This window comes from Micropterus salmoides, unplaced genomic scaffold, assembly GCF_014851395.1.
Source record: "Micropterus salmoides isolate LMB-PRFRI ecotype aquatic unplaced genomic scaffold, ASM1485139v1 Ms_hic_scaffold_14, whole genome shotgun sequence".
Classification (NCBI taxonomy): domain Eukaryota; kingdom Metazoa; phylum Chordata; class Actinopteri; order Centrarchiformes; family Centrarchidae; genus Micropterus; species Micropterus salmoides.
The window spans coordinates 11,304,760-11,315,988 of NW_024040485.1; the positions used below are offsets into that span (position 1 = coordinate 11,304,760).

The 11,229-nt window shown below is 38.2% G+C and overlaps 1 protein-coding gene across 1 annotated transcript; it reads left to right on the forward strand.

The window, feature by feature from the left end:
* The first annotated feature begins 236 nt into the window (after positions 1-236).
* On the forward strand, positions 237-9,687 carry e2f5 (E2F transcription factor 5). The gene is made up of 9 exons (XM_038717646.1): positions 237-348; positions 432-567; positions 2,486-2,595; positions 2,893-3,054; positions 3,665-3,773; positions 4,948-5,278; positions 7,039-7,176; positions 7,485-7,523; positions 8,629-9,687. Exons 2-9 carry the CDS (start codon positions 439-441, stop codon positions 8,703-8,705), a joined length of 1,095 nt encoding a protein of 364 aa, XP_038573574.1. The 5' UTR covers positions 237-348; positions 432-438; the 3' UTR covers positions 8,706-9,687.
* The last annotated feature ends 1,542 nt before the right edge of the window (positions 9,688-11,229 follow it).

Genomic DNA, 11,229 nt, shown 5'->3' on the forward strand with positions numbered 1-11,229 from the left:
TAATTTCGACTTAAACATTTTGATGCAAGAGTGTCATAATTTTGATTTAGTAACAGAATTTGAACTTACCACGAGTGTTTAGATTTTATTTGCTTAACTGTTCATGAACATTTCTTTTTCGGCTCCCATGCAAATTCAGAATGAGGAGGGTTTGGTCTGGTACTGGGCCGTCCCGCGGTCCGTCCGGTTGAAACGGGGAGGGCGGGGTCATAAATGGGTGGGAAGTGCGCCACCAATGGGGGCGGGGGGCATCAATGGGACAAGGGTTGCTGTGGTAACTGTAACCTAACGTAACGTCCGTTGATTTAAAAACCCTGCAGGTAACTAACTGCCACGTCCCGTCGAGAGGTGAGAGTCATGAAAGAGATGTTCGTTTTCTGTAGTTGAACGCGGGCGGCTGACAGAAAATAAGTAGCCCCTCTCTTTTATAGAAAGAAGATGGAGTTAGGGACGACGGAGACTGTACGCTCGCCACCGAGCCGCCACGAGAAAAGTTTGGGGCTCCTCACGATGAAGTTTGTCAGTCTGCTTCAAGAAGCTAAGGATGGCGTCCTTGATTTGAAAGTGGTTAGTAAAATCTACGAGGGCAGGGCTCGGTGTTGTTTGTGGGTTGTTTGTTTGGTGAGGGTAATAATCGGTGTTCTGTAGTGCCACCTTCCAGATACCAGAACAAAGGGCTGTCAATCACAAACTGAGCCTGTCAGGTGCATTGATTTGCTTAACAGGTGTAACGTTAGCTGGCCGCCATTACCCAGGCCTCCTCGTTTGTGGGTTCACTAACACCAACTCCCAAGAAGCAAAAAGCTGAACTGCTTTGCAGAGGCTGTGTGTAACGTTAGTTACGTTAAATTACCAGTTTGCAGTCATGTTGTAACGTTAAATGGCAATAACCCATTTTATACTGTAACGTTATATAAAAGTGAGATTAAGGGTACCAAAATGGATTATTGACACCCCCCACCCGCGCCTTTTGTAGATATAAAGTAAACTAATAAAATAAACTTAAAGTTGTGAAGAAGTTGAAATTACCTAAGTGGAATTAATTTAATCAAATCAGAGTTGAGTTTAATTGCACATTTAAATTCATACTCCCCGGAAACCCCCTTAAATGTCCCCTGAAGGTCCACAGAGGGCATTTAGAGAACCACCACATTACACCATCTTTGACATCACTCAGGCTGTCAAGCACAGTGGCTCTCAATCTTTTTCATTTACTCATTTGGCTGACATGATTCTAACTGTGAAACAAAACAATGTCTGCTTCTGACCCCTGTGTCACTAGTACATGTCTATGGGTTATGGCCATAACAACCACAGAGTGATACATCGTTTTGTTTTTTATTTTAGGGCACAGAGGAGATGAAACTGACAACCAGTAATTCACATAGGAAAATGCACAAAGATTAAGAGGAATGTCATGTAAAGAAAAGGGGGGGAGAAAGAGAAGAAATTGTGATAATGTGTTTTTTTTTTTTCTATCAGATTTATCTTGTGTGTCTGTGGGGTGTCCTGACCCACAATGGAAACCAGTAGTCCAGCACAATCTTCTTCTAAGTCGTCATGCCAGTTAGAGAGGCAAAAATAAGTCAACTGACAGAAAATTAATTGGCAACTATCTTGATAATTGATCTTTTTGTTTTTAGAGAAAAAATAACCAGATTCTCTGGTTCCAGCTTCTCCAGTGTGAGGAGCTGCTGATTTTATTAAGGTAAAGGGAATATCTTTGGTATTGGTTGAACAAGACATTTGAAGACGTCACCTTAGACTCGAGAAACTGGAATGGACATTTCTCACAATTTTTTGATAGATTAAGCAATGATGTTGAAGATGATCAATGTAGTAATTGATCATGAAAATAGTCATTAGTTGCAGCAGCAGTGTACATGTCCCTTTGTGTCTCCTGCCATCCTTTAAATCATTCTGTTTTTCTTATTGCTGTCTTTTTATCAGCTATTACTAATCTCTAGATACAAGGAGTTGTTTTTTTTTGTTTTTTTTTAACCTTCTTCTCCTCAGATATTAAGGTTGTGATAGACTTTGTTGTGCCTACCTAGCTGCCTTTTAGTGTTTGGACTTGTGGATGTAGCTTTGCTAAAGCTACCTGAAGTGTCTTCCACAAATCTACCTTCTTTTCATCACAGTGATAAGTAGTTTTCCCTCTCTTCTTGCGCGCCAAAGCTGGTTAATGTTTACACAGCGGGCTTCTCAGACCTGTTCCCCCCCCTCCTTCCTCTTCTATTGTATAACTGTCCTCTTCTGCCAATGGTTTAATTTGCTGTTTGTGCAGCTTAATTGACCAAATCCTTCATTTATTGACTTTGCTTGAGTCTCTCTCTCTCTTTTTCCACCTGAAGAAGTGTTTGCCACAGAAATGTTTGGTTTCATATAATGCCTCTTAAAAGTGTCTGTAATGTCTCTTATCAACAAGGGTTCATATTAAGCTGCCACAGAGTAAGACCCTTTCTGGAAATGTCTGAATTAACAGGCTGCGGACAGCTTGGCAGTGAAGCAGAAGAGGAGGATATACGACATCACAAACGTACTAGAAGGAGTGGGGTTAATTGAGAAGAAAAACAAGAACATAATCCAGTGGAGGTTTGAATAAAAACTATTTACTTTCTTACTGACATTTTTAGTTGCCTTCTCAGTATCTTTTCACTTTTGAATATTGTCATTGTGAATGTTTTTATAGCACTTGATATTCTACTGTACGTGAAAAGTAGCATCATCCTCACCTTAGACTCGGCAGCTGATTAATCAAAAGCATTTTAAGATGGCTGTTAATATGCCAAAATGGATGTTGTAGAGCAAATACTGACATGTAATGTTAAAACATGACTAGATGACTTATGTTCATGGTTTCTTCTAATTCGTTATCTTTCTTGTGTCCAGGGGAGAGAGCTCGGGCAGCCAAACTCAGGAGGTAGTAGGTCAGGTGAAGGTTTTGAAGGCCCAAATCTCTGAGCTGGAGGCCCAAGAGAAAGAGCTGGACAACCAGAGGGCATGGCTAGAGGAGAACATCAAACACCTTAACCAGGATCCCATCACCAGCACATATCCTTGTAATGCTGTCTGGCATTAGATCGAGATGTTTTGCTTGTATTTGTTTTTTTTAAAGGTTGATCAGTTTTTGTTTAGTTCAGGTCAGGGATTTTTCTGGATCTCCTTTCTTCACTCAGCCTGTTCTGTAATATTGGGTGCACAAACTGTAATTTCATTTTTTTAACACATCAGGTTGAAGCAAGTTTAAAAGTGGACTGGACACCCCCCCCATTCCTACAAAAAGCAGTTCACTGCTGGACTGGAAGTCTTACAAATTTACTACTACTTCTTGTTTGATGTCATTCCAGTGAAATGTCACTTGGTGTGTTTTGTATTCTTGATTCTTTTTGTCTCTCTCTACAGTTTGTAATTCTAGTTCTCTTGGGGCCCCATTTACTCATTTTAGACAGAAAAGAATCCCCACTTGACCCTTTTAGCATTGTTTGCGAGAAAATGCTATAAAGGGAGGATTATAAACATAATTACTATTCACTGTCAGTCTCTTGTGAAATCACAGCCAGACTAATCCTGACTTGCACAATGCTCAGTCTTGTTTTTCCAGCTTATTGTCTCCATTTTGCTCTCATATGGTCCTACTCCTGTTTCCTTAACACCTCTCCACTTATAAGTTTGTCACACATGAAGACATCTGCAGTGCCTTCAGTGGAGACACTCTTCTTGCTGTAGTGGCTCCTGCTGGGACACAGCTGGAGGTACCGCTACCTGAAATGGTTGGTCTCTCCACACAAGCTTTCTTTATTAATTGGGATAAATGAAAATTGATGTAGTTTCATAGTAATTGTCACCAGAAAGACAAGAATGCACAATAAGTACAGATAAAAAGATTCATGTTAACTAAATAATAAGAAGTATATAAAATAAAGAATATTAACAGTAACAAGACAGCTGCTGCAGCAGACTGCCTACCACTTGGCAAAGTAAACCACATGTAGTCGGTTGCAACAATACGTTTCTTGTGGCATGTGAAGTTTAGCTGGAAATGGAAAACAGTCTTGCCAATAAGGCAAAGGGTTCTCACCACATTTGGTTGTACAGGCTGGTGTGTATTTCTTTTGCAAGAATAGACATACTCTGATCATAATTATAAACGCAACACTTTTGGTTTTGCCCCCATTCATCATAAGCTGAACTCAAAGATCTAAGATTTTCTCTATGTACACAAAAGGCCTATTTCTCTCAAATATTATTCAGAAATCCGTCAAAATCTGTATCAGTGAGCACTTCTCCTTTGCCGAGATAATCCATCCACCTCACAGGTGGGCATGGGTATTGCACAGGTGTGCCTTAGGCTGGCCACAATAAAAGGCCACTCTGAAATTTTTACGTGCCAAGTTCAGCTCCATGTGATACCTGCTTACAGTCTGTGGAGTGAGGCTCAGATTCATAAACATCGCAGTCTGTATGACTACTCTCCTCTGTAAGAAATTACACCTGTGGCCACTTGGGGGCAGCAGAAACAAGCTGTGAACATTACGCACTGTTTCTCCTTTTCAGTTGATCTGGCAAACTTGTTAGCAAACAGTTGGCCATTTAAACATCCAGCAGATATGGAGTAACATGTATTTATTTGGAGTTGTGTTTCTTGACACATTAATTAATGTAAATCCAATAGTCTCTTTTAGCTCTGTTTCTGGTGTCTACCAACCTCTTGAGGGAAATATTAGGCCCTTTGGCTGCTAAATGCTCAAACATGTTCACCAGGTAGTCGCTAACTGTATCTATGTCTTAGAGCTGAGGCAAACTGCAATATCATGTGATAATTTTCTGTTTGTCACTAAGACAATTTCACACAGAAATAGACACGTGATCCATTGTGTGTATGTAGTAATAATTGATTACAGCCGCTGTAGTTGGTAAATGTATCTCCATACTGCTGCTCCTTAGGGCCAGTGTGATCAGAAGAAGTACCAGGTGAACCTACGCAGCCACTCAGCTCCCATCCAGGTCATGCTCATCAACAGGGATTCAGACTCCACAATACCCGTGGTCTTCTCTGTGCCGCCCACTGATGACATCTGTCCAATGCCTACTCCACCCAGCACCCCCGCTAGCCTGCAGAGGTTCCCACTCTCGACGTCCATGTACTCCACTTCCAACACCACCACCACCACCTCCTACTGCAGCCAGGACTCTCTCTGCTCAGACCACCAGATGGTGTTGCCAGAACATGATGAAGCACTAACGCCATCATCCAGCCCTCCTGATGTACAGATGGGTAAGGACAGGGACTTGGAGATTTAAGTTTCTCTTGAAAACCACCACGGGCCATTGTTACCGAATGGCTTCTCTAGGACAAAAGCTTAGCTTTAAACTCCAATTATAATATTTTGTGCAGAGACATAGTTTATACATTCAGTCAAAGCTTTAAATATAATAAAGGATAATTAATTAATTGACCTTTTCAATCCACACAGTATGTCTAGTAATAGTAAAAAAATAAAAAATAAAACAGGCCTCACAAAAAATCTCTTACACATTGAATAAATCATCTTTTGTAAACCGAAATAAACCATTCATTCACATATATCATTCATCTATACCAAGAAGCTTGCTTTACAGTACCCCCAGAGTACTGTTGCACTGGGGCAGTTTCATTTTTCTTTCTGAAATCCTGGCTGGCTGAAATAACATCTTCCCCCATGAGTCAGGTACACTTGTAGCTGACAGTTATCACTTTTATTTTGTGTCATATCATAATGGCTGAATGCACTGGAAGTTTCAGTATTAAGAGAGCAGAGGAAAATCAGAGAGCAAATTTGCAATTTCCAGCTTTCGTTTTTACTCTTTACACTCATGGTACACTTACTCTCCTTGAAATTGGAATGGGGAGGGTTACAACCTCTCCTTTCACAAGCATTTTCTTTCCTTTCCATCAACCTTAACTTGTAAATGTTGTGTGTCTAATTTCTTTTGTATAAAATATTCTAGTTTGGCAGTGAGTAAGATTTCTAGACACCTTCCACAACAGTTCTAGTGGTAAGAAAGAAACAACATCTTAAGGTAAAGCAAAAGAAAGGCCGCAAAGTTCTTCCACTGATGTCTGTAATCTGTCTGTGATCTTTGAATCTGTTTGCAACAGTAGATTCTGATTGTAATGAAATCGGATGTGGATTGGCATATGATAAACTTCAAAACTGTTCTCTACTTGCACAGACAATGACGTTAACAGGCAGAATTGCATCTCTGTAATATGATGTGGAAGATGCATCCTGTCTTTATATCACATGACAGCCTGACTGCGTTTGCATCTGTTCCCACACCATGTGATGGGAATTGTCCTGGGTAGGAGAACTGCATTTGAAGACAAACCACTTCCTTATCCGGAACTAGGTTTATGAGAAAAGGGTTAGTCACTATATTTGTAACTGTTAACTAACTTGCTCTCACATTGTGAAAGAAGAACACTCCTCAAACCTTCCTTTTTAAAAAAAATTTAAAAAATCAGTAACACAATAGAGATTTACTACATGATTTTTACTGTGGTTTACTGTTTAATGAGCTGCTGGCTGTAGCCTCATATTTACAGACATGACAGAAATGAGAGTGTCAATCTTCTTATCTAAATCTCTGAAAAAAAGTAATTATGCACATTCCCCAAATTGTAACTCTTGCTGAATTCAAATTTCTGGACTTCAGCACACTTGGCAAACCCGCTTGCTGAGGGCTGATAGGAAATCCACAATCAAGCAGTCTTCCAGAGAGTCTTCTGGGGATAAAAACTTCACCACACTTGACTAAGAAAATTACAGACAATTCATAAGGATATGGATGATGATGATGATGATTAAAAAAAAAAAATAAGAACCATATTTGAACATGTCGCAGAAGGTATGAGAAACAAGCTGCAAGTCCAGTTTGTGCACATTTTGATTCAGCCCTGTATGTTGTTTGTAGTAATGATGCAGGTTTAATTTTTCTAAAAGTGGCATTACTGTTAACGGAGTATTCTTGTTGCACCTCCCATGCTACCTGCAGAGTGCCACAATCAGTCAGCAGCTGTGTTGGAGCAGCAGCAGATGGACCTGGCGGGCCCAGAGTTCCAGTCTGTGCTGGACGTGAGCAGCCTGCTGAAGCTCAGTGTTGCTGGAGACCACATGAAAGACGACAGAGAGGGTAAAGCAGAGGGATGTGAACAGAGTTTATTCTGCAATTGCTTCCAGCAGTGAAGCTCGGGGGCAGTTTAAGTTTGCATCACATTGGTTTCAGTTATGGTTCTGGCTTGCTTTTTTTTTTTTTTTTTTTTCAGAGGTTTGATCCCAAGATTTATTACTCAGACTGATGAGAGAGAATGGCTGAATGTTGTGATACACTGCTTCATCCAGCTTGGGTGGTTGTGAATTGCTGTTGTGTATTCTAATAATGAATGGTTGACTATACTATAGAAACCTCTCTTTTTTTTTTTTTATTTTATTCTCTTGTAGGAGCTGTTGACCTGATTGATGAGCTAATGTCTACTGATGGTAAGAGTCCCAAAATCTGGCTTAACTAACCTTTTTTATTAAGGAAGAATTGGCTATTACAATATATTTAGAAGGGTAATCAACAAAAACTAAACAGTGCTTTGAGCAAAGGTCAGAATGCTAACATGCAGATATTTGGAAGGTGTAATGTGTAGTCTTAGTTTATTTATGTTAGCCTGCTAACATTGAGAAGGAAACCATGGACATCATTGCCAAAAAGAGAGAGGTCCTGTCGGGTCATCAAACTTCCTCAATTCTCAGGCCATTGACCTGAAACATTTGCCAAATCTCTAGAAACTGGAGTAAAACGAAATCACCTAAAATTGCTGAAGTATTTCCTTCAGGTTAAATCTGGCGGACGAAGTTAATTTACAAACTACCACCCAATTTCTGCCCTTCCATGTTTTTCAAAGATTTTGTAGAAGTTGGTTTACAATAGAATAATCAAACATCTGCAGGAGTGGAACAACCTGTATGAACACCAATATAGATTTTGCAACAATGGAATGAAATAGCTGTGCTTTTAACTGTTTAACACAGAATTCACACCGCTTTAAATAACAATGAATATGGGTTAGGAATATTTCTTGACTTATCTAAAGCTTTTGACATGGACACTCTTAACCATGGCATCTTACTCCAGTATTGTTACATTATGGTTTTACTGGAATCACTTCTACATGGTTTTACACAACTGTTAACATTATTGTATGGACGTCGGATAGGGCCATTATAAGAAGCGGGGTCCTGCATCGATCTATTCTAGGACCACTCCTGTTCCTTATTTATATGAATGCCCTGGCTGTAGCATCATCCACCATGTTCCTAGTACTTTTTGTCTAATCAATTTATTTCTCTCACATACTAACTTCTCTGTACTGATGGCCAAAGTTAACACTAATTTAGGAAGAATTTCCAAAGGTTTCAAATTAAACAAATTAACTCTCAATGTCAAAAAATCCAAGTATCATATTTACTTCAAAAGACGACTGCAAATCTACCTGTTGCCAATTACACAGGTCTCATCCACAAGTTTCCTTGACTGATGGGAACTCCAAGCTGGAAGAATCCTATTCAGTTTGTTTGCTTCTCTCTCCTCACGCAGGTATAGATTACAACTTCAACCTGGATGACAATGAGGGAGTGTGTGACCTGTTTGATGTGCAGATCCTCAATTATTGATGGCAAACATCGCCTCTGTTTGCTTATACAATCCCTCTCTAAAGATCCTTCAGACATACCTCTTGAAATTTTTGTTGTTCACAGTTTTTGTTAACTGCACAGCTGGTGCTTAAACATACCATCTTTCAAAAAAAATATTACACACATTAGATTTCACTACTGTCTGCCAGAAGACTTCACTTTACTATACTGGCCTTTTGCCCTCTGCCTGCACAAAACAAAGTGCCTGATTTAAACTACTGTAAGATATTTATTGTAACTGAGTCCATTGGGGGTTTACTGGGTAAATATCAATCTCATTCCAGAGAAATGAGGTGTGTTAGTGGAAGAAAGCCAGGACAAATCCTTCAGCCTCTCACTGCACTTCTGTGTGTTTTGTATCTTTGTATTTTTCCACATCCAGTGGAAAGCCTGAGACTTGAAGACAACCTCTTTACTTTCACTTGGGATTGTGACAGTGTTTTGCTTTAGTGGATATTTACTTTAACGTAACAATTAAGTATTGGATTCTTTCTAACATTTGATACAGGGTTCATGACGTAGTTCAGGGTATGTAAGTAACTTTCTTTACATGGAAAGCATATTTTGTGGAAACCTAACCAATTCCATAGTCGTATTTCATGAAATGGCATATTGTATTTAATGAGTGAATGTTTTTGTTACATTTTGTAACCTCGTTCTCATGTAAAAATGCCACAAAATTTTCTCTTCTAAATTATTGTGACACTGCCGTTTTAGGCCTCTTGAGTTTTGTTTTAAAAAAGTCTTTATAATTATATTGTATATTTAAATAACTAATATTTTGTACTTAATTTAAGAAAAAATAATAATTCTTGGTTCTAGTTTGTTTAAACTGAGACTGGTTAACTGCCTTAATCGTAATTTAAAAAGTGAATTAGCCATATTTTTTCATATCTGAAATATCAGATGCTAAAGAGCCTTAAGTGGAATGTTTGGTATTTTTAGTGTTCTTTGATTACAAGAAGTACTTTTTTTTTTTTTTTTTTTTTTTTTTTTTGGATACATTTTGTTAATGTGTACATTTTCAATAAATGTATACAATCTCAACTTGGAAATGTTTCTTTTCTGACAAGTAATGCTTGTAGTTTAATTTAAAAATGAAAAGGGGAAAACAATCGCACATTACTTCAACATTTACTTAACTTTTATGTTGCGTAAGAGTTGTTTATCAAGGTTGTCTTAAACCACTCAGAAGACACACATTAGCTAAGAGTTTATTTTTTGGCTAATTAAAATGTTTTCAGTTAACTGGTGGCAAACCTCAGTCAAATGGTTTCCACATGAGACGGCACACATGCCAGAGTATGACCTGCAGCATCACTTGATTTGTACCAGATGGGAAGATGACTAAAAGCATTCAAGATCATTGTTTTTTTCTAATATAATCTATGAGGAACTTCTCATTTTTCAAATTCTGTTTTGTTTGACATGACAACATAAACCAGCGCATACGTATGTCTAAGACGGAAAAAAATGCTGTGAACAATTACAGGCCCATATCAAACCTCCCACTTGGCACCTTCTTGGCTGTAAACAATAGTGTTGATGTTTTCCTGTCAGGATTTCGACTATAGCAACGTGATTGCTCTTATCAAGGTCTTCAAAGACATTCACTTATACACAGACAGTAGACTGAAGGCTGAAGTCTTGGTATTATTAGATCTCAGTGCTGTATTCAACACAGTCTATCACAATATAGTACTTTACAACTTTGTGGGTATTGGTAATTACACATTTGAGTGTACAAAAATAACATGGAGCTTCGTAAGGCTTCATTCTTAGGCCTCTTCTGCTCTACATGCTCCCACTAGCTCATATGGGGAAATCCTACCATAATTATACAGACGAAACACAGATTTATAAAATGACAGGTATCAATCAACAGGTAACTATGGTCCTATATGCAAATTTTTTATGTACTCGCATAATCTTTGTACTTGCTCACAGAATAGCATGTTGCACCACATTCAATTAAATCAGAACTGTGTACCTTATACAATCTGGACCTTGTTTTAGATCTAGTTTTAACGGATTGTAAATGCACTGCAATTATAAAAAATAAAATATATAAATGTTTATTACGCTTGTATTTGTTTTATTTTAAACTTCATTGTATTTATTTCTTCTATTTTATTACTTTATAGCATGTTTTATTATCCAGCATTGTAACTTTTAGCTATCATACATTGTTGTTTTTATTGTTAGCAATTTTGTTTGCAAACATTGTTTTACATCTCGACGCCATTGTAAATGAGGATACCTCTTTACTTGTATACAGATTGTATGTATAGAAACACTGATGAAGTGCATTCAACAAATCAATGATTAAATGTGCCAAAATGTCCTCCAGTTTAACAAAGATAAGAGCAAAATAATCTTTTTATATTGTTGTGTATCTTATATATTTTTATCATACCTTTCTGTGTTATGTAAAGCACTCTGAACTGCCTTGTTGTTTAAGGGGTATACAAACAACCCTTTGAACAAGGGTATGTTGCAACAA